Source organism: Oppia nitens, unplaced genomic scaffold (assembly GCF_028296485.1).
Source record: "Oppia nitens isolate AA-2021 unplaced genomic scaffold, nextdenovo-longstitch-racon4-pilon3 scaffold1_pilon_pilon_pilon, whole genome shotgun sequence".
NCBI lineage: Eukaryota > Metazoa > Arthropoda > Arachnida > Sarcoptiformes > Oppiidae > Oppia > Oppia nitens.
The window spans coordinates 1,166,067-1,190,821 of record NW_026533199.1 but is presented as its reverse complement, the minus strand read 5'-3'; the positions used below and the strand labels follow the sequence as shown (position 1 = coordinate 1,190,821).

The window sequence follows — 24,755 nt, the reverse complement described above, 5'->3', positions numbered from 1 at the left end:
GCATAAAAGTTTTATTTAATAATAATATTAAACAGTAAACATCAAACAAAATCTTAAACTTTCATTTGAATTATACAATAATAAAAAAAAAGTTTTTATTTTTCTGGTTAAGCAATGACTTGCTTTTCAAGTTCACTATAATAACGAATTGGGACCCAATTTTTATAATAGCCTGTCATCCCATTCAACTAAACCATCCAATGCCTCATTGGTTGTCTCTCTCTTGCTCTCTTACATTGCTCTCTCTCTCTCTCTCTCTCTCTCTCTCTCTCTCTCTCTCTCTCTCTTTCATAGACACACTCATTGAAATCTACAAACATTGTCCAGTATATATATATATATAATAAACTGTTTGTTTCACATCATTTATCTATTAGTTTAAATGCTAGTTTAAATGAAATATATCTAATATGAAATATAATTATTATAACATATGATAAAATAATTTATTTTATTTTAGTTTTAAATGCTAGCCATAGTGTGTTATTTGATATCCAATTTTATTAAACTGTATATAAATCATTTTTTTTCTCTCTCTCTCTCTCTATGCCCTGTATTTGATATTTTTCACATTTTTTAAATAGTTAATTAATTTTATGATTTCTTATTTTTGTTTAAATAAATAAATAAATAAAAGATAATTTGAGAATATCATATTTAAGTAAATAATTTATATATAATATTAATATACCTATTAGTATTTTGTATAATTTTTTTGTGAAATATTTTATTTATGATAGCAATTTAGTAATTTGTAGATAACAATTGTATACCTATATAATATATAATATTACATCTATATTAATATAATTTTATTTATATAAATATGTGAATCTATCTGTTATTGTAGTTGACATTTAAAACAAATATTTTTTTCCCACTTAATAATTGCTTTACCTTTTAGCTATAATTACCAATTATGTCTCTAATTATTTAATATTAATTACTCTATTTATTAGCTTTAAATAACTTTTTATTGTAATTATTATTTTTTTAAATGGTTTAATTTATATTGTGTCTAATTTTTGTTTTTGATTATAAGTTGACAAATAATGTTTTTATTAATTATTATTTTTGTTGTAATATTTTATCTATGTTAAAAATAAAAATTTGTACTATTGTTGATATAAACAAATTAACTTTATAACAGGCAATTTACTAATTGTAAAGCCATTTATTTGGCCAACAAATTTTCAATTATTTTAATATGAGATTTTTTATGACAACAAGCATTTAGATAAAATTTTTTATATATTAATATATTATTTATTATATATTGTACTAAACATAATAATAATGTTAATTTTTGTTTGTTTTTTTATCTAATTGTAATTTTTTAAATATATTTATTTATACAATTTATATTGTATTTTTAAAATTAATACTAAATGTTTATATTAGTTATGTTAACTATGTTGACTTATGTTACATCTAAACTAAATTTATTATATAATATATTAATAAATATTTTTTTGGATGTATAAATACAAATGTATTAACCCAACAATAATATATAAATAAAAAATTTTAGGGAAATTTTTGTTTAACAAATTTGTCAACTGTGCAATTAACAATAATGTTTTTTAATTTTATTTTTTTATATTTAGAAAGCTATTGTATTAATTATACAAAATTTATATAAATTTATATATTATTATTATTTTTTATGTCGATTTATGAAAAATGTTTTTTAATTTATAAGCTATTGATAAAACCTAATATATTTTTTAAAAAATAAAATAAAAATATTAAACATACTGTTTTAGCATCCTGTGCTCGTAAATAATAATAATAATACTGTAAATATATCAATAGTATATTGTAGTATAACCGGGACATTACCTGTATATTGAATATTGTAGACATAAACTAAAAAAGTGGCGTATCCTCCACTGTATAAATAAAATTTGTATCCAATATTGTATTACAAATTATATAATATATAGATATACTGTATATACTGTATATATTTATGTAAATACATTTAGCTACAGTATAATAATAATAATTGCATATCAATTGTAATTATTTTCTTGTATTGTTTTATTAATAATTAAAGCATCATTGCATTTAAAAAAATAATTTATTAAAAAAAGTTTCTTAATTTAAACAAATTTGAGTCATTTTTGTTAATTTTTTACTAAATAATTAGATATTAAACAAATTAATTTAATATATATATTGTAAACATTGACGCCACTGACCACCGCTTCTCCACTACTAATAAATAAAATAAAAATCTATGACTGACTGTTCATCGACTGTCCTACAAAAGTTCAGTCACCACTACATTATTATTATTATTATTATGAGATACCATAACAATAGTTTTTCTATAATAAAATAATATACAAACAGCACACCAGCCAATGCTTTTTTTCTAGTAAAGGGTCACAATTGAGGGTCAATTCAATCGGAAAGGTATCCAGCAATGTAACTGATCATCCAAACAGTTTGTCAGTATATGAGAGAGACTACACCACTACTACTCTTTCAATTGGTATAGCGATCGTATAGCGATTAGGATCGGCATATACTGTAGGGATAGGAAGTCCAGAATTTTGGCCCTTAATAAAAAAGTGAATGATCCCTTAAATAGCCTATTGTTTTATCAATTACCGATTGATTGAAAGTTAATATATATATAAATCATATATATACAGGTATTTTTGATAACCCATTGATTTTGTCACCAGTATATAAACTGATTGATAAACTATCAATAGTTTTGTTAGCTTTTTTAATCTGAAAACTTTTGTTGTTAACACTTGATGTATATATATAACATCATATTTTTGTTTGTGAAAAAATTAATAATACTTATTATGTTAGATATTTAAGTTATATATATATTGATATATGAATATATATTTTTGAGATATTATTAAGAAATTATTATTTTTATTATTAGTGAGAAAAAAAAACTAAATAAATAATAACACAATGTTGTCGTCAAAAAAGTCAATATCTAGTGTAGTATTTTCTACATTATTAGCATATAATCAGCTAATTGTGTGCACCAGTCGTTCATATATTGAGCGACCAAATGATGGACAGGGATCACCGTTTGTGCCGCCAATCGGTATATAAAAACTTATTATTATTATTCATAACTTTATATGATATCAAATTGATTGAAATTACTTTTTTAAAAAAAACAACAAAGCTGGTATGTTTTCCAATGGTAATCATGGTAAAGCACCGGTAGTAGCGGCTACCTATTATTTTAATCCAAGTTCGGCACAGGTATCGGCAAACAAACCTGACTCCATGTATGTATCTGATCAGAGCCAGTTAATCAATGGTGGCAACAATGGCGATATCATTGGTGGTGGTGCTGGTAATGGCCAACGGTTTGTGGACAACACATGTACGGCACCCGACAGCCGCAAAGGTACCTGTTATGAGGCATCCGAGTGTGTCAAACGCGGCGGTATGCCTATGGGCCGGTGCGGCGCCGACAATGCCGGCAGTCAAGCACCGGGATCTGTGTGCTGTCTGTTTGATGTTAGCTGCGGCGAAAGTGCGACCGAAAATTTTGTCTACTTCCGCAATCCCGGTTATCCCGCACCGTACGACAAGTCACGTATTTGTCGGACCAAAATCGGTAAGATATCGCCTAATGTTTGCCAGTTTAGGCTGGAGTTTCGGGCCTTTGATATCGCAAAACCAGTCGAAGGTAACTGTTCTCAGGATATCTTTACCATTTCGGGCCAAAACGAGAATCATATTGTGCCGAAAATTTGTGGCCTCAATAATGACCAACACTGTATGTATTAAATTAAAAATATTTTTATTAATTTATTATTTATTATTTTTTTGTTAGTTATATTATTATATGATTGTCATGTAAAATGTGATTAAATATAATACCTGTAGATTATGTTGGTGTGGATGAATCGGGTGTCGTTAGCCTACATATAATGATGTTGGGCTCATACAGGCGCCGCTTTGATGTACTGATCACACAAATTGAATGCCAATCAGAGAATATCGGTATACATACTAATATATATTCAATATATATATGCTTATTATGAAAACTATTTTATTTTAAAATATATATATAATTAATACACACAAAAAATACAGCACCGCCTCATTGTCTGCAATACTATGGAGGAACTCATGGTGTGATCAAAAGTTTTAATTATGACTACTCTGAAGATGATTTGGGTGCCGACAGGAATGAGGGCTATCCTAATGATGTCGATTACATGATCTGTATTCGCAAAGAACCCGGTTTTTGTTCAATAACTTATGAACTGTCCAGCGATGCCGACGGTACACTGCCGTTTGCCATCGGGTCGGGTGCACATCAGATGACACCCTACAATAGCCAGTGGCCAGTAGTGGCCGAATGCCGAGACGATTTTATTGTAATTGGCGGTATGCGTCTGTGTTCGGGTGTCGGCAAACTAAATGCCGACGGCAGTGAACTGGCCGACAATGGACTGTTGAAGTTGACTAATAGACAGGACAATGCATTTGGTAATACAAGTGCCGTTCATCGGACAGTTATGACCGATACAACGCCCGGTCCCTTCAATATACGGTTTGTATCGAATAATGCCAACAATGCCCGTGGATTTCATATCGGTTACCGACAAAACCCGTGCAAATAATTAATAATAATTATTTTATTATTATTACTATTATATATGTTTTTCTAATTTTTTTACAATTTGTATCATTAATTAATTAACTAATATTTTGTGTGTGTGTTTGTCTGTGTGTATTCATTACAGATAATGAAATAAATTTACAATTTTTAGCAATTATTTACTTTATTTTTATTTTACTAAACATTTATTAATGATTTATTTTTTAATTATTATATTATTTTGTAAATATTAAAACTTTTTGTGTAAACTTGTATTAATTAAACTTTTTTTTCTTTTGATTTTTTCTATCAATTACTTAAAAGTCAAATTTAAAAACTTAATTGTTTGCAACTTAATAAGTTTAATTTTTTTTTTTGATTTAATTTTTTAACTTTAAAAAAAATAATAAACTATACAAATGTGATATACTAGGGGTGGGGTAAAGTGACAAAAATTTTCAAAAAAATCTTGTGGTGATAAAGCCTATTTATTAACTTAGTTATCGATTAATAAAAAATTTAACATTTTAATATTTATTATTATTTAATCTAGTTTACTATAGTAATTATTTCAAAAATAATAATATACCGGTATATATTATATAAATAGTATAACTATTCAATACTTTATAATAATACAGTAATAATAGTTGAAAATTTTAATATTTTACTAATTATAATATTTTTATAAAATAATATACAGTATATATATTATTATTAATTTTTTATTAGTCAATGTCTTTAAAAAATCAATTATTTTGGGCCTGTATTGGGAATATTATTAAGAATATTAAATATATATATATATATTTAAATACATAGACTGTTATATTTAAATGAAATTTATAAGGAATTGTATTATATATTATAACTTATATTTTCAATTAATAGTGTTAACAATAATACAGTAGTAATAACAACAATACAGACAATAATTAATAATAATACTAATAATTATAATAATAATATCGATAGTATCGATAGTATTAAAACAATAGTAAATTGTTATGAAAAAAAACAACAGTTTGGTCCTCCAAATAATTGGCTACAAAATAAAAATTTATTAATTATTAACTCATTTAATACATTATGAAAACTAGTTGCTGAGTTATTTTTTTAATCAAATTATATTATTATTACATCAATGGACCATGGATAATTATTAAATTAAAATATAAACTTAATATACTTATAATAGTTGTCGACAACACTTATTATATATATATTCACAACAACAACAAAACATTTAAACAACTGATTTATACTGTGTGTAATAAAATTAATATATCATATTATTATTAATTTAATTAAATTAATGATTTAATAAACATATTTTAAAAAATCATTACAATTAATTACTATTTAATACTATTAATTGATAATAATATTTAATAATTATGTCTAAAATGATATAATGTATTATATTATTGTTTTTTTTTGTTAAAATTAATATCTGACGGAAAAGTTTCTGAAGTCGCAGCTGTCGATGACCTTCCAGTTCTTGAACTGACACGACTCGATACGACAACCAGGACTTCCCTGCAATCGTAGCCATAGAGCCCTAAAGTAAAGCCAAAATATAATGATTGGATCAGTTCAAGTGATAATCAGTAAAGGAGTTTTTTTTTTAAAAATCGCAAACTGACATCTCGTCGACATTGTTTTTCTCGCCCTGAATCTGGCCATAGATTGAACCCCTGGGCGACACCCGTATCCAGCCTTTTAGCGTTAACTTTTGCGACATTTCTTTGGCGTACTGTTTGTCGGGGGCGGGGGTGGGGGCGACAAAATCAATTTAAAAAAATTTTGTTTCAAAAATTAAAATACATTATTAATTTCCATTTTTTAAATTAGGGCATAACATTTTTTTTCGGGCCGCCAACAATTTAGCATCATCATCATCAATTTTATTTAGTTATCATTTTATTTTTTTGTTTGAACATACCCGTGTGAAAAATGTACCTGTATAATAAATGAGAAACAAAAATTGCATTTATTTAATTGCACATATATTTTTTTTAATTTATAGATGATATAATGTATATAATGTATATAATTGTATATAATGAAAACTTATTATATAATTTATTAGTAAAAATAATTGTTAAAAAAATAACATACTAGTATAATAAAAAAATTGATATTTAAAATTTTTAATAATATCAATGTAAAGATTTTTTTGTTGGTAATCTATCTGTAAGCAAACATGTTATAACAATATATATTACTGTCTAATATATAAATAATATACAGTAATATATTATAATTTATATGTATTGTAAAATATATAGAGGAACCGTATGGGATGATTATAATCTAACAGTGCATATCATCCTAACTGTGCATTTAACTATTTACTGAATAAAAATAATGATTTTGTTTATCTATCGGATAAATGCATGAAAAATATTTGGCACTTTTTTTGTCTATAGTAATGACTACTCATTTATTTATTTATTTTTTGTTGGATTTAAATTTATTTTAAACAGATTCAAGAATAAGACAACTGTGTTTTCATTAATATTCCTAATTATAAATATAATTACCATTAAACTTGAATTTTAATAAATATATATAAAAATAAACAGTTATAATCTTGATATGTTTTTTTAGTTATTATTATTATTATTATAAAAATAAACATGGGTATAATCTAGTTAAATATATATATATATAAATGTAAAAAAATAAATAAATAAAACACACACATATACAGTAGAGAGAGAGAGAGAGAGAGAGAGAGAGAGAGAGAGAGAGAGAGAGAGAGAGAGAGAGAGAGAGAGAGAGAGAGAGAGAGAGAGAGAGAGAGAGAGAGATTATGGGGTTAATAATGAAATATATTTTTTTGTTGGCATTAAATCAAAGATCTATCTATTATAGTATACAACTCTTTATTTTTTCAATATACTAACTACTAATATATTAACTTATAATTTATATATAATATATACATAATTTAACCCATAAGCTAATACCCCATTATTGATTAACTGCCAAAATCTACACTTATAATAATAATACAAAATAATATATAATACAAAACACTATTCATTAAACAATTTTGTGTTGATTTAAGCGATTATAATCTCTATGTAAAGCACACACAAAAAAAACTCAAATTCAATTGTTTTACAACATCATCAACAAAAAAACACATACATCACCACAAAAAAAAATCTATTAATAACTAATAAAAATATTTTTTCATCATTGACTTTATAAAATAAATTGAGGTCACAATTTGAGAGATGCTTTTATATAAGATATCTCTTTATATAATTTTTTTTATAATTATTTATTAGCTGTTATATACAAATTAAATGTCTGATATAATCAAATAACTTATGTTATACTATATTATTATTATTATTATTATTATTATTGAATAGTTGACTAAATAAATAAATAGATGATTAGATATATATGTATCGGGAGTTCCGATTTGTGCCAACAATATTGAAATTGTTTGATTCAATAGTTTATAAAAATATATATTTATAAAGTTTTAGAAACCCTTTGTTTAATATATAAATATATTTTTTTCTTAAAAAATATAGTGTTTGAATTACAATTAACTTATTGTATGGATATTTGATGTATTTATAAACTATGCATAACTAAGTGATATTACACACAAACAAACACAAAATTGTCTAAAAAAAATCTAATTAAATTATAATTTAAATAAACATAATAAGTGATTGACAAATATATAATTATTTGTTTAAACAAATATTTTTTTAAAAAACTAAAAATAGGTAATTTAAAAATTATTTATTTTATCTGTAATCTAAATCACAAATAAATAATATGTAAAAAAATCAAATTTTTAATATACATTACTTTTTAAATTAAAAAAAAATATATTTAAACATTTATATTACATTAATGACTATAAAAATAAATTTTTAGGAGACATTTCGTCGCATTCATTAAACAAAAATAATATTTAATGAAAATAAAATTAAAAAAAGTATTATAATGTCAAAGACAACAACAACAACAACAACACATACCAGAAATGTCACCAAAAACTTCAAACTCGACTTCACATAAGACAGGCTTCAAGTCCAGGCCTATGTCCAGTGCTGGCAGCGATGATAATGAGTTAGTAATGTTGGAACTCCTGTCCCATACATTATGGACACTCCTAATGGTAGAGTATTGGTGCAATGCTGAAGACATTATCACTGGTGGCGGTGGTGATGGTCGTAGTAGTAGTAGTGGTGGTAGTGTTGATGATGGAAACGACGACAACTGTCTATTGCTGATTATATTGGACTGTCGTCTGATAGCCTCACGTATCGATAGCTTTAACAGTACTGATCGCGTGTAAGCGCTTCTCCAGTTGCTGTTAGGACTTAGTTGTTGGCTATTGTTCAACAATACTGATGTGACTGAATGTGACGACGAATCCTTCTTTTGCATGACTTTCCCCTCTTAATACAACCAAACATAACAAAATCATATTTATAACAAAAATACCATTGAATGTGAAGGATAGGTTAGGAAGGGGGCGGGCGTGCAGTCATGTTATATAGTACTGTAGTTGTAGTAGTAGTGATGCAATTATGGGATGCGAGCGCCGCATCTTATAAATAGACACACAATTTTCATATGACTGTGCACTTCATACTAGAGCTAATACAATGGCATCTCTAATATATGAAATTTGTTTTTTTTTTTATATAAAACCCCAAACCATTCAATTCAAATGGTATGCCAAACACAACACAATTCAACCGATTCTTTAGAAAAATTATATATATAAAAAAAATAATAAAAACTGATTTTCAAATCAATTTTAAACGCAAACTTTGCTTAAATATCATTATTATAATTATTATTAATTGTTCATTAATTATAAATTATATGCTGATTATTGTTTTTACTATAAAAGTAATCATTATATTTACTGTTCAATTATATAATATAAATTATATAAACACACTGTAAATTACTTATTGTATAGTTTATTTATTATTTTTATAAAACACAAAAATTTGTTTGTTTGTTTGCTTGATGTATCATATAAATTATTTTTATGATAATGTAAACAATTATATGATTAATGGATACTATATTTAATTATTATGAAAATAATCAAATTTTTTTTTCATTAACTGTATAATTATTGCTGTTATAAGCAATGATGGGTATAACACCACTAAATAATCTAAACTTTTAGATAATCAAAAAAAATAATTTACTGTAAATATTGCTTATATGAAAAAAAAATATTTTTAAAAATGTGTTTATAATTTAAAGGAACCGTAACGGGTAGTCATAATTTTTATAAAAATTTTAACAAAAACAATAAAGTTTATAATATTAAACTATTTTTCATAAATATACAGAAAATTTTGTTATTACAGTAAACATTTGCAAAAGTTTATAATTATATATTTATTTATACATAAGCAAAATAAAAACATTAAAGTTAACATAAAATATTAATTTTAAACTAGAAATAATTATAACAATAATATAATAAAATGTTTTATATCATATATTTAATAAAAATTATTATTATTGTCTATATATATAAAGCAGTGGATTAAAAATCTGTGCTAATGGGAGGGGTGGGGCACCTCCTAGTCCCGGATCGTCAATTATTTTCCTGTATAAAACAAAATTTGTTAAACATATTTGTCTCGATATATATGATAATAATAATATTATAAATAAATCAATTGCATGTATGTATTGGTCAGAAACAGCCTCTGATAAAATATCGATCATTTTTAATGATAAATCTCATAATCAGATCATCACTCAATACATTACATGTTTATTATCATGTTTTATTTATTGAAAATTATTACCTCAAAAAATTTATCATATCATCCATATAATAGGCCAAAATACGATTGTTTGTTTTGTTAAAACCTAATTAAATAAATTAAAAAACAAATATATATTAAATACTTAATTGAAAATTAGTATATATTAGTAATTGTATTAAAAAAAATTTGATGATATGTAACCAATCCTTAGTATTTGCAATACATTAATAAATGGCATTCAAATGTGGAAAATTGGTACAAAAATTACTATTGCATCGATTATCTAAATGTTAAAAACAATTTAGGAAATGTTTTAAACATTTTAATTATAATCAATGCAACTAAACTTTTTTTTAAACAAAAAATTAGTTGAAAAATATTTAATTACCTAAACAACAAAACATTATCATAGCATCCATATATAATAGGGCACACCTCCTATTCCAGAGGGGGGTCTTGTAGAGTATTATTTACCTATAAAACAAACAATTTTTTATTAAACACATTTGTCTTAACATACAGTATATGAGATAATTAATTAATAAATCAATCAATCAATGCATGTATTGGTCAGAAACAGCCTCTGATAAAAATATCGATCATTTTTTATAAATCTCATAATCAGATCATCATTCAATACATTTGTTAAGATTATAATAATAATTAACTAATTACTGTATTATAACTATTTTAAATACAAACTATTAGTTATAACACATAGTATTACATCAATGCAACTAAACTTTTTGTGTCTTATATTTTATAATAATAATAATTATTATCATAATTACCTCAACAAAAAATTATCCATAGTATCCATTATTAATAGGGCACCTCCTGTTCCTCCTCCGGGTAGTAGTCAAATATTATTTACCTATAAAACAAACAATTTTTTTTGGTGTTAAACACATTTGTCTTAACATAGAGTATATGAGATAATTAATTAATCAATAAATCAATGCATGTATTGGTCAGAAACAGCCTCTGATAAAAATATCGATCATTTTTAATGATAAATCTCATAATCAGATCATCACTCAATACATTACATGTTTATTATCATGTTTTTTATATTGAAAATTATTATTTACCTCAAAAAAAATTATCATAGCTTCAATAGGCCAAAAACGATTGTTAAAATCTAATTAAATTGAATAAAAAATATATATTATATATTAAAATTTTGTTTGAAAATTATTTATATTAGTTGAATATATTAGTTATTTATATAACTAAAAAAAATTTAAAAAGATATGATATGTAACCAATCCTTAGTATTTGCAATACATTAAATAAATGGCATTCAAATGTGGAAAATTGGTACAAAAATTACTATTGCATCGATTATCTAATGTTTAAAAAAACAATTTAGGAAATGTTTTCAACATTTTAATTATAATCAATGCAAATAAACTTTTTTTTTATTAAAAATAAATGGCAATCAAAAGTGGAAAATTGGTTTATAAAAATGATTATTATTATTGCATACAATTAAAACAGATTGTAAAAAGCATTTTATTTTTTTTAAATTGCAATTTACAATTAATAAAAACTTAATTTTAATTATCAGTGTTAACAATATTATACCTATTTGTTTGTTTGTTTGGTTAAGTTGACCCAACACGTGTGTGTGCACTGTCCACGTGTTCACTCACACACACACACGTGTCCATCACACGCGTGTGATATATGGGTTGATCAGAGACATGGCCAACATTGTCCCACCACCACTGCGGGAGAGGGCGGGGGTATGGGAGCACCGGTAGATCATATATTAAGCATAATGGTCATACCATTATAATGGACCTGTATCATATTTTTAATTATCATAACCTGGGTCACACTTATATATGATAAATTATAAGGATATAATAAAATTGTACTTGTTGGTCAATTTGTTTTTATAGTAATGCTGATGATGATGATGACCATGCTGTATTTTAATAATTTATTTTTTTTAATTTGCGCATGTCAAATTTTGAGTATTAATATTAATAAATTTCTATATTAACATGTTGCACTATCTATTGGAAATTTTATTATTATTTTTAGTAAAATAATATAATTAATATTGAGCATGCACATATTTTTTTAGCGCACTATTCAATTAAAAAAAAATTATATGTAATAACTATTTAAAATATTTAATTTATTTTAAAAAAAAAACAATTTTATACATTTATTTTTTTTGACACCTATTAAATATTTAATTATTATTATTATTAACAATTATTATCACATAATGTTTAAATTTTCTATTAATTTATATATTTATTAATTTTTATACTAATTTTTTTTATATAAATTATTTACTGTTTAAGTTGAGATCAAATATAATAATATTTCCACAATCATTACCCAATACCTGCGTTAGAAAAATATATAAAAAATAATAATTAATATTTTAAATTGTTTAATAATTTATAATTTATTTTTTTAAAAAAATAATTAACAAATATACTAGATAATATTACCAAATAAGCTTGGTCATTGTTGCCGCCTATCCATACACACATTGAACGAAAACTAAAATTAATTTTTAATATTTAGTTATAATATTTGCTTATTAAAAATGTAATAATAATTTTATTAATTAAAAATAAAAGTTAAATACCTATTATTTGGATGTTTGTATTGATAAGTTAGCCTTAAATAGTTATCATAATTATTATTATTTGAATTATCATTGATAGTACATATGAATATACGATTGTAATTATTTAATGCAATTAAATAGTTTTCATTACTATTATTATTAGATAGTGTATTGAATTTAATATCAATAATAGGCATATCGTTTGCATTGAAAGCCTGTAACGGATTTTCACGATAAACACTATAATAATTGATAAAACCGTCGGTAAATGCGGCAAAAAAGTGGTCACTTTGCCTATCGTTAAACTGTATGGCCGTAACTTTTGTCCACAAACTGTTTAGTTGACTTTTCTGGTAGACAGTCGGCAATTTGGTGGCAACTTCGTGATGACGGGTAGATCGGACAACAAGTCCCGAATCAGTTCCGCAGTAAAAGTTTGACCACTCGTTACACTGATTGCCCAAACAGGTAATCTTCATCGTTGTCTTCATCAGCGAATTGTTTATATCATCAGTGGTAACAATATTATCCAAACAGTTGACCCGCGATATCAATGTTATCTTATAGTTAGTTGTCTGGGAAACACCTAAATCGTTGGTCTCGTCTAAACAATAAAAATAAAATATTACCGATAATTACGAAAAAATTATCATAAATTGTATGATTTAATTAATTTGCCTTTGATTTCATTGATGGCCCAAATAATTAGGTTTGCATTTTCATCAACAGAAACATAATGTATGGTATGTTCGGTATCGTTGTTTGTATTGTTGTCGGCGGCGGAAAGTTTGCAAATATCAACTATGGGACAGTCGTGTCCATTGGCTATGAGTGCCGTATTAAACGACGGCGTTCTTAGCTGAAAGTGTTGGCCATCGATGTCAACTTCTTTGTAGGAAAACGGCATTTCGTTGAGATCCCAGAGTGCCAGCGAACCGTCGACCATAGCGGCGATTACTAAATTATTTTCGGCAAACCCGCGGGTAATATGCGACCGACAAATCAGTACTTTTACGTAACGTTCCGATAGTACCGACCAGACAGTGATCATTGATTTTTCAACTAAACCCTCGTTTTTGGATACATTTTGTACACTAAATATATACAATGAATTGCCAAACAAATGGTTGATCTGACATTTCTTAGCCAACGGTAAACACTTTATGGTACGCATGTTTGTGGCAAATACTTCGGCGCCTGAAGTTTGGACAAAGACAAAGACAAAGACATCACTTAATTAGTTCTCTCTATTGATATTTAAGTATATTTTTTTAATACCTTTTGGCATATTATTTGCCGCAGAAGTCTTAGGCCGTCGTCGGCTGTGACTGTCGTCGCACTCGATGTCCATAATAGCCGTCAACAGGATCTCAGCTTTGGTCAAGAAGTTGACTAATTGAAAGCAATCGACTTTCGGTAGCAAATAATTGGTCAACGAATCAGTAATACTATTATTGTTGTCCGATAATTGTTGTTCAGTTCCCGACACTAATGGACTGAACAACGATGGATATTGTGTCCACTTTTGGTTGACTTCGGCGATATCCGTCTGAGTTGTACCATCTGAACGATCAATGGTCTGACAGGAAACTTGTCGGCCATCTTTGYGGCCGAAAGTTTTGATAAACAGGTCGTAGTTTATCGGCGGTATATCGACATTTGTGACCATAATTTTGTCCAATTTTATGACTTCAAGAAGTTCTCGGCTGCGAACTGATGCGCTGTTTCTTTTGCGATCCAATTGTGATAATAATCGGGCGTTTTGTAAGTTATTATTTGGTTTTTCATCAATACTTTGTTTTTCATGGACTACTACTACTTCTTCTTCGTGTTGTTGTTGTTGACGATGATGTAAATAACCATTGATGTGATGATTGGTTTGTTTTTTATCATTTATTTCATCGTTTTTTCTATTGTTATCAAACGATTCTTCGTCGTCGTCGTCTTCTTCTTCTTCTTTTTCCTCCTCATCTTCTTTATCACTGTCCTCAGAGTCTTCATTATTGTCTTCATTATTATCATTACTTTTATCATTATCTTCTTCTTCTTCTTCTTCATCGTAGTCATCAAAATCTGATTCATATTCCTCGAAGTCGTCGTCATAATCTTCATTTAGATGGTCGTCATCTTCATAAGTCATATGACTATTATCAGAGTTAACAACTATGTCATCGACATCTGAAACAGACGGCGGTTCCACTAAAATACTCTTAAAATTACAAATAAATAAATTAAAAATAAAATTTAAAAAATTAATTTTTCATTATTATTAATAATAATTACTAGAAATAATTATATTTGTTAACTAATATTATTTTATTACTTTAATTAAATTTTATATTATATTTAATATAATATAATAGTTAGTATTTCTAACAATAACATTATGCTAGTAGTGACTAAATATTTAAATAGACCAAAATAAATTAGCTAGATAAATTATTTATAACTGTAATAATATCATATAATCTACATTAAATTGTTATTACCAATGTTGCAACAAATATTTTATGTAAATTAGTTTTATAATTTAGTTTTAATATAATTAATATAACTATAAGTAAATCTACTTATAGTAATTATTTTTATCCAGCATAATAATTGTAATTAATTAAAAAAAAATAGTTATAATTAGTTGTTAACTTATCAAATAGTTAATTACCTCAGATTTTTTACCAAATTTTTTTGTCTTATTATAAGCTGAGTCTAATTCAGCTAATGATAAGTTAATATCGTTACCATTGGATAATTGTTTAGTTATTATGTTATCCTTAGTTTTGACATTATTTGGTAATTGTTTTTTATTACTTTTATCATTATCATCACTTTTTCTAACACTAGGATTTGCAACAGTTTTATTATTATTATTATTTGATGATTTAATCACTGTTTTACTAATATTATTATAACTGTTTAATTTACTACTAGTTTTTGCCGTACCATTGGGAACAATAGGTTTTCGGGAAGTACTGGTTGTCGACACTTTACCGACACTACTTGTTTTACTGGTTAAGACATTATTTGCTTTTGTATTACTAGCAGTAGTAGTTGTTGTTGTCTTTGGTTTGGCATTTGACTTAACGGTCCGATTAGATAACGATTGTTGTTGTTGTTGTTTGGAAGTACTGCCTGTTAGGGCACTGGTAGTAGTAGTAGTCGATGTCTTAATCGGTGGTTTAGTTTTGCTAACACCACCACCAGTAGTAGTCTTAACAGTTTTTATGGTTGTCTTTTTCAATGGTTGACTTTCCCCTTGATTTCGTTGTGTTTTAATTTTTGTATTATCATTAGTATTGGCAATTGATTTCGGTTTTGTTGTCGAGTTTGGCGTAACTTTTAGTGCCGCTGTTGTAGTCAAACCTGTCTAATATAATATATATATATATATATATTAATAAAAATAAAGTATTTTCTAAATATGTTTTTTTGTGGTCATATATTATATATATAATAATTATTAATATTTTTTAATAATATAATAATTATAATAAATTATATGATAAAAAACTACTACTACTAATAAATCGTGTTTAATTATACCGTTACTTTTGAGCTGACATTTGCTGGTTTATTATTAGCAACAATTTGCTGTGTCTTCTATAATATATATATGATATATAAAAAAAAACATTACATTTATTATACATAATAATAGTTAATAGTCTTATTTATCAATAGTCTAAAATGTGTTACAGTGTCTACAGTGTTAACCACAAAAAAAACTTAATTTTTTATAAATTTATAAATTTACATTTTAATTATAAATAATTATCTAAATATTATTGAATTTTAGATTATATTGAATTAGATTAGTTTTATTATATATAAATTATATTTAAAAATAATTGCTATACTACATGTTAAATTTAAATATTCTTGTTATATTTATAATTATTTATATCTATATTTTATTATTATTTTTTTAGATTTTTATTTTGTAAAATTTTAATATAAATATTTATTTAACATTTAATAGCTATACGACATTTTAGTATTGAAATTATACAGTGAACATACAAAAAAAAATTAATCACAAAAATGCTAATTATTTTGAATGTGATTTTTTAAAATTATTATTAATGATATTCTTACCGCTTTTGATGTCGATTTTTGTGACATTTTCTTTTAATTATTTAAATATATGTTTTATTTAAGTAGTAATAATAATAATATGAATAAAAAATATGATTATAATAAACAATATATACCTACATATAAATTATTTTACTTTTTTTTATTACTATATATTATTGTTATTAATTGTATTAAAAAATATGTGTTGTTATGACTACTACAGTACCAAAAAAATAAAAAATAAAATAATAGGTAATAGGTTGTTAAGGTAATCAACATTAGTTTATTTTTAGTATAGCTTTAAATAGCACACCCACACACACACACACACCGTACAAACAATATATTTAATTATTAAATAAAATATTTACTCAAAATTATAATAAGCTTTTAATTATAATTATTATAAACTAAAAGTATAACATTTATTTGGGCAAACATTGTTAAAAAAAACTTCATTGTATTTTTTATTTGATTAAAATTATAAAACTATACTAAATTCATATAATATAGTAACATTAAATTATTAATATCATATTAAAAATTATTAGTTTAATAAATTAATAATAATATAATATACATACTATGCATTATATTATATGTATTATATTATAGGTTGTACCGGTATAAATATCAATATAATTTGTTGATTAATAATTTAATTAAATTAGTATACAATGTAGAACTTAATATATAAAACTAATGTAAATATTTGATAGTAATCTACACACACACACACACACACACACACACACACACACACACACACACACACACACACACACACACACACACATACATACATACATACATACAAATATTTTTGGCATATTAGCTGACAAAAAAAATTATACAAGGGTAGATAACATCATCAGTAATAGTATACAGTAAATACTTATATATATATATAAGTATAAAATCTATATAATTTTTATATTAAACCTATATGTATATATATTATATTAATGTCTAAAAATTTATATTATAATATAAGTTAAACATATAAAAAGGGGGTAAAAATTATATATATATATGGTTATGCAATAAGCATACTAATAAAAGGGTAATTTTAATAATTAATTCAAGCAAACGTTTTTAAATAAAAAGACAAAGTGTGTGTATGGTTTTACATTGGTTTTGCGGTATATGTACAGTATATATATATATATATATATAAATTATATATAATAATAAAAAGTCTAAATTACTTTTGTGTATATTATTTCACTGAGTATTTATGATTTTTAAAAATAATGCAAAATCTTGCATCTGTTAGCCATCTGTTATTTCATATCATCTCTTTATATATATAGTACTGTATATATATATATATATATACCGGTACTTATAGATGTAAATATATATATATATTTCGGAAACAACTCAATGTCCACTTAATTGACGACTGACTCCTCCACACACACACACATACATACATAACAACACTGACTGAATGGTGTAATCAAATAACTAAAGGACTTTGACTTTTCACAGGAATAACTATAATATATAATAAAATTTTTACTCCTTTTACTACTATTTTTTCTGCCACTCATTTATACTGAATTTCATTCATTCATTATAATATATATATATATAAGCCTTTAGTTTTAACTGAAAAATTTTGTTGTTGTAGTTGTTGTTGTTATTTATTATATGGTATTATTCATTGTATGATTTTTATGTTTCAACAACAACAACGACAACAACAAACTTTATAATTTATTACATGTATATTATATTTTTTTTAACATTTGCTTTATAATAATAATGTTGTACGTGTTTTGTTAGTCGATAGTTAGTGAATGAAAGTTATAGATATATAATACATATAAGAGTTTTTTGTTGTTGTATATCCTTTTAATTATAAGTTAAGGCTATTTGATGGGGTCTTAAAAATCACTTCACTTCATATATATTGGTTGTTAGTGTCTCAACAAATATCAGATTACTTTAGTTAACCGATTGAGTCTCTCTCTCTCTCTCTCTCTCTCTCTCTCTCTCTCTCCTTAAGTTAAAGACTTTGCGGCTTTTAAAATGACTATTTGGGTGCCAAAAAAACTAACCGCTTTTTATATGTATGTATATATATATACAGTAATAAACAACTTTTTTTCTGGACACAAATCTCTACTCATTTTTATGACATTATACTTATATACTGTATATATATATAAAGTCCACTCAATTTAAGTGAGAGATTATAAAGAAAACTGTTTAAATAAATTATGTTATGTCTATAAACTGTTACTAACTATTGCATTGAATTAATGTTCACCAAAAAAAAAACTGTTACATCAATTATTGTAATAATTGTTTTTTTAAATTTAGTGGTTTTTAAAATTATATATAATATTAAAAATGTGTGTGAATTTAGCTTTAAATTTTGTTTATACTGTATTAAACTTAATACAGTATTATATAATTTACACATACAGTATAATTGCAGTATATATTTAGCATTATTTTCTGTATTAATAAAAATTTTACAAGAATTTTGAAAATTTTTATTTTCTATATTTTATTCATACATATAATTACTATAATATAATATATATATATAAAAGGATGTAATTATTAAAAAAATTATRMATTTTGTATGYCTGACTGTCTATTGTATGAATGTATGAGTGAGTGTGTATGTGTCGGTCGGCCGGTAGACACACACACATACATAAGCAATCAGTATATATTTATATATATAGAAGTAAAATGAAACCTCTTTTGGGCCGTAAATGAGCGGAAAACTGGAGACTTTTAGTCTTTTAAAAACCTTTAAAGTTTTGTCTCTCTCTTTCTCATTATAAAAGCAATCACCAGTAAAACAAAAGCAAAGCCAATATGAGGCAAAAATAGCAAAAATATATTATATATATATATATTTGAAAAATATTATATACATATATAYATATRTATATATAYAYACAAAGTGTTTGTATCGGCGACTCTGACTGTCAAACAGCAATCACATTGAAATGAATAATGAAAATTGCTTTTTGTGTATCAAATATCATATATGTATTATATCTTTAATGTATTACTGTGTATGTGTGCCTCACTTAAGACATTTTTACACACACACACAYACATACATACATACAGTACTGGTTTAACTATTCATTACAAAAATATTATATTATGGTCATTGCAATCATTTTCATCTGTGTCATACATGTACTGCCACTTGTTTGACAAAAACATATACATATATATATATATATATACACACACACACACACACAAACTTATGATATATTTATTTTTTAGCAAACATTTATTGCCAAACATTAATTAATTAGATTATAATATTCTGTAAGTATTTAACATTTTATAGTTATTGATAATAATGTATATTARAAATAATAATAATATAGACTATATATTGCATTTATTCATTGGTTTTTTATTTTTTGTTGTTTTGTTTTTTTTTCAAATACAAATAAAGTAATAAAATTTTTATTATTTTCAATATACTGTATAGATTTTTTAAAATGTAAATTGTAAATTATTAAATAACTGATATAATAATAATAATACTGTAATAATTATTGTTCAAATGATTATATAAATAAAACCAAAATAAAAACTGATTGATAGTGTTATCATTACGTAATAATACAAACTAATAAAGATAAATATTATTACTGTATTAATTATATTTAATTTWTTAAAAAAAACTTTATAACTCTATATATATTTTGTCAATCAATTTATAGGTAAATAAAACTTTCAAATGTCTGGATTTGTTTGTTTTTTTTAAATAATGAATACATAAAATAGTTTTTTTTATTTAAATATTATTTAATATATATATATAAGATGTGGGGATATATTCACGAAAAAAATAGCGACGAATGTATTGCAGTGCCGGCATGTATGGCAGCTCCGGCCGACTGATGATGAGCAGCCAACTGATGACCACCGGGTGCTGTCATTGCATAGCCCATCGACGCCGCAGTCGTACCGTTTGGCCAATTGGTTGGTCCGCGAAATCCRCCACCGGTTAGTATATCGTTGACTGTATGCGACGATGGCCAGTAGGTTGACCTGAGCGCAGCGGGTGTTGCATTGTATAGTGCAGCCGTAGCCGCGGCGTTCATACTGTGATGGACACTGTCGACACTGACACTGGTGTTGTCGACGATACCATACGGTGGTARTGTTGGCGGCGACGGGTGATGATGGTGGTGRCCCTGCGATGACTGATGATTCAGATGATGGTGATGATGATGATGGTGCAGATGAGACACTGGYGTTGTCTGACCAGATCCACCGCCGCCGCCTCCCGAACCGCCGGTCACTCCGATCTTATTGCGAAGGATACGACTTTTTTGAGGGGAGGAAAGGGATGCGAGATTTATATACAAAATAATATAATTATTAACATTTCAAATCTATACTACAATAAAACTAATATATATTTATATTTAGTGTAATTTTTTTTTCTTTGGTATGAATTTTTATGTTTGAGAAAATATTATTTGGTTTATATATTGATATAATCCATAAAATTATATATTATTATATTTATTATTGATTTATTATATATGATATTATTTATTTATTTTGCTTAAACTGCTAAAACATTTGCCAATAATATTTTKTTGACAGTAATAATATCCTATTAGTATTTGAAAGTTTTCAACTCATTAATTAAATTAATGTATTTTTTTAGGTACTGTATTTACTATACTATATATCATAGTATATTATCATATTTACTACCAATTTATTAATATTTATATTATTATCACACATTATAAAACATTTTTTTTTAAATTTTTGCTATTGTATGTATACTATAGTTCATATTACAAATATAAGTTCATCTAATAATATTAATGATTAATTGTTGGAAAATTATTGTATATTCAAGTATACATACAATACTTTATATAATATTTACTAAACTTTATTCAATTATACAATAATTTTTATATATGTGTGTTGTTAAAAAATTAAGATATAATAATATAAATTTTTTTCAAAAAACAAAGGTGTATAATAATAATATGTATTAAATAAATTTAAATTAAACATATATTTTAATTTAGACAATTAGTTATTAGACAATTACCTGATACTACTAACTGATGGTACGTTGTATTTATCACAAACACCGTCCTGTAGTAGCCTATCCCTGATCTCCCAGGCAAATATACCCGGGTCCTTTTGTTTTAGTTCACGTATRTATGATACCACCTAATAATMATAATAATAAAATCGATATTATATTGTATTGTATTAATAATTAAATAAATAATAATATTGTTAATTGTTTTTATAATATAGGCTATAGTATAGCCGCTATACTGTATATATAGATAATAATGTGTTTTTTTAAATACAGGTAATATATAATGATATTTTATTGATGACTATCTAATATTTAACMCAATAATTGTTAAAACAAATATTAATATACATTATATATTGATTTATATTTTTWAATTATATATATATATATGTWGTAATTKACTTACTTATAAAATACAATATACAGTAGAAATAATTTATATCATATAATTSTAATACTTATTATACTATACTGTGTATCTGTATATCTAATRTCTATAATTTGATTTTTTTAGCAAACAAAACAAAAAATAGACTTACTTTAGGTGTGGTAACCCTTGGTTTACTACCGCCAATAGCACCCGGAAGTATAGATCCGGTTTCATGATAACGGGCCAAGATTTTCGACACACAGCCATGGGATACACGCAATTGTCTACTGATATCACAAGGCCGGACACCCAACTGTGCCAATTCGACTATCCGTAATCTAATAGCATTGGGCAGTGGACGGCCATTAACAAAGACACCACCCAATTGGTTCACTTCGCCGTATCCCTGATTACAGTCAATACCTGATAATAACATATTTATTATTATTGCTGTTGTTGTTGGTCTACACACACATCAAATTGTTTATTATTATTATTATTAAATATTTTGTTTCAATTTTGTCAAAAAATCATTGCTAATCATGTATAATACAGTATATACTGTTTTTTATTATTATACAAAAAAAACAACAATTAAAAAAATGTTTGATTCAAATGGTTAGCTTAGTTTTATTGACGGAAAGCCCTATCGACACTTGAATTTTCTATTACTACTATTTAAGACACACACACACTCTCTTACTTAGAGAGAGAGAGTGAGAGAGAGAGAGAGCTCAGTGATGATGATGATGGTGATGGTGCTGATGATGGGAATGGGTATATGTATATGGGCTTTGTGTGTGTGTGTGTTGTGTGGTACATGCGTTTTATTGAGAGGGGACAGTCACATCACATCATATCCACTATTAGTAGTGATGCAGAATCAACAGCAGCAGCTCTTTCAGAGGGCTCCGGTATTTCACTCATTAATAGCATAGCATACCAGTGCATGGATGTATATGACACTGTATATATATATATATAGTAWATACTGTTCCCACTTGTTCCCCACGAATAGGCATCATCTTAAGCATAGTAGAGGGTGTGGCGCGCACCATCCAATTTTTTGAGAGGCCTATCCAATCGGCACTGGCAGCAAATAGYATAYTGCTTGTGCTACTACATAGTATGCCTSTCTAGTATTAAATACTACACACACACAAAAAACATGTTAAGCACCGCCAATCAAAACATATAGACACAYACACACACACACACATAATCACATASATATACACACACACGTTATATAATATAATTTTGTTTTTTGTTTGTTAACAAAAAACAATATTTAACATAACTTTTTTAGAATTTAAATAAAGATATTTATATATAAWTMTATAGATATTTATTAGAGATTTTTCCCAATGAAATTGAAATTTTTTTATATAATATATTTTGTTTGAAAGCCTATAATAWTAATAATAATTTTTAAAAAATCAAGACATCATCAGATAATGCAGGCATTTATCTAATTATTTGATTTAGTWTTTTKTTGTTTTGTTTTATTTTTGTTGTTGATATTTTGCTATGAATTTTTGTTGTTGTTGTTAACAATGAAATATTAAAAATTGTCATTTATAATTAGTTGTGAGATTATAAATTATTATTATTATTATTATTATATTAATTTAGATATAGWTTTATTTAAACTATAWCTAAAAATTTATAATCAAATTTCAAAACTTTTATCAAATTGAAATATTTTATAATTTAAAATATAAATTAATYTATTAATATATTTTTAGCTTACTTAAAGTTAGAGAAATTTAAATTAATTATATATTATTAAATTAAAACTTTATTTAAAAAAAATTAGTTTATGMATATTTTATCATGTTTACTTATATATATATATATAAATTGTATATAGCTTAAATCTTATTTTATTTAAGTTTCTATTRTTAGTATACAATATTGCATTAAATACAAATTGCATTTAAAAAGCAATATCATAAGTATGTGATAAAATGTAAATTTGAAATCTATATGACAATAAAATTATTCAACTTTTTTTAGGTATAAATATGTTTTATTTTACAGCATTTTTTGTTTAGTGAATTATGCATACAATAAGTGACAGCAAAAATGCATTTACAGTACTGTTGTTATTATGTACTGTATATTTAATATGTATGTCTAAAAAGGGGTTTCGTTTTGTGTGTGTGTGTGTGTGGGGTTAACTGATACACATAAAAATATTTTTGTACCAAAAAAACAGATAATTGAAATTGTTTGACGCCAAACAA

General features: G+C 25.1%; 3 protein-coding genes and 1 long non-coding RNA gene across 6 annotated transcripts; 1 reads left to right on the top strand and 3 right to left on the bottom strand.

Annotated features, from left to right (window-relative positions):
- The first annotated feature begins 3,171 nt into the window (after positions 1-3,171).
- Positions 3,172-4,625, top strand: LOC128952702 (uncharacterized). The gene is made up of 3 exons (XM_054298135.1): positions 3,172-3,769; positions 3,880-3,996; positions 4,093-4,625. Exons 1-3 carry the CDS (start codon positions 3,172-3,174, stop codon positions 4,623-4,625), a joined length of 1,248 nt encoding a protein of 415 aa, XP_054154110.1.
- Positions 4,626-6,049: 1,424 nt separating this feature from the next.
- On the bottom strand, positions 6,050-9,048 carry LOC128952195 (uncharacterized). Its single transcript, XM_054297542.1, has 4 exons — positions 8,620-9,048; positions 6,549-6,565; positions 6,250-6,359; positions 6,050-6,164 (listed from the first exon to the last, which is right to left on the bottom strand). Exons 1-4 carry the CDS (start codon positions 9,029-9,031, stop codon positions 6,050-6,052), a joined length of 654 nt encoding a protein of 217 aa, XP_054153517.1. The 5' UTR covers positions 9,032-9,048.
- A 1,082-nt stretch (positions 9,049-10,130) lies between these two features.
- On the bottom strand, positions 10,131-12,331 carry LOC128952283 (uncharacterized). 3 transcript variants are annotated; one of them, XR_008484435.1, is made up of 7 exons: positions 12,273-12,331; positions 11,977-12,195; positions 11,481-11,530; positions 11,181-11,263; positions 10,778-10,863; positions 10,429-10,492; positions 10,131-10,223 (listed from the first exon to the last, which is right to left on the bottom strand). It is a non-coding gene; the product is annotated as an uncharacterized LOC128952283 (long non-coding RNA). The 3 variants fall into 3 exon arrangements; XR_008484434.1 differs by having other exon boundaries at positions 11,977-12,325; XR_008484436.1 differs by lacking the exons at positions 10,131-10,223; positions 10,429-10,492 and adding an exon at positions 10,611-10,672 and having other exon boundaries at positions 11,977-12,325.
- Positions 12,332-20,885: 8,554 nt separating this feature from the next.
- Positions 20,886-22,942, bottom strand: LOC128951729 (paired box protein Pax-1-like). Its single transcript, XM_054296992.1, has 3 exons — positions 22,676-22,942; positions 22,137-22,261; positions 20,886-21,385 (listed from the first exon to the last, which is right to left on the bottom strand). Exons 1-3 carry the CDS (start codon positions 22,940-22,942, stop codon positions 20,893-20,895), a joined length of 885 nt encoding a protein of 294 aa, XP_054152967.1. The 3' UTR covers positions 20,886-20,892.
- Positions 22,943-24,755: the final 1,813 nt, after the last annotated feature.

What these genes read in the sequence shown, in the direction of transcription:
- LOC128952702 (XM_054298135.1), top strand. Translation starts at nt 3,172, where the DNA reads ATGTTTTCCAATGGTAATCATGGTAAAGCACCGGTAGTAGCGGCTACC. An exon ending in CCTCAATAATGACCAACACT is followed by an intron (nt 3,770 to 3,879) that starts GTATGTATTAAA and finishes TAATACCTGTAG; the next exon opens with ATTATGTTGGTGTGGATGAA. An exon ending in ATGCCAATCAGAGAATATCG is followed by an intron (nt 3,997 to 4,092) that starts GTATACATACTA and finishes CAAAAAATACAG; the next exon opens with CACCGCCTCATTGTCTGCAA.
- LOC128952195 (XM_054297542.1), bottom strand. Translation starts at nt 9,031, where the DNA reads ATGCAAAAGAAGGATTCGTCGTCACATTCAGTCACATCAGTATTGTTG. An exon ending in AAAAACAATGTCGACGAGAT is followed by an intron (nt 6,165 to 6,249) that starts GTCAGTTTGCGA and finishes GCTTTACTTTAG; the next exon opens with GGCTCTATGGCTACGATTGC.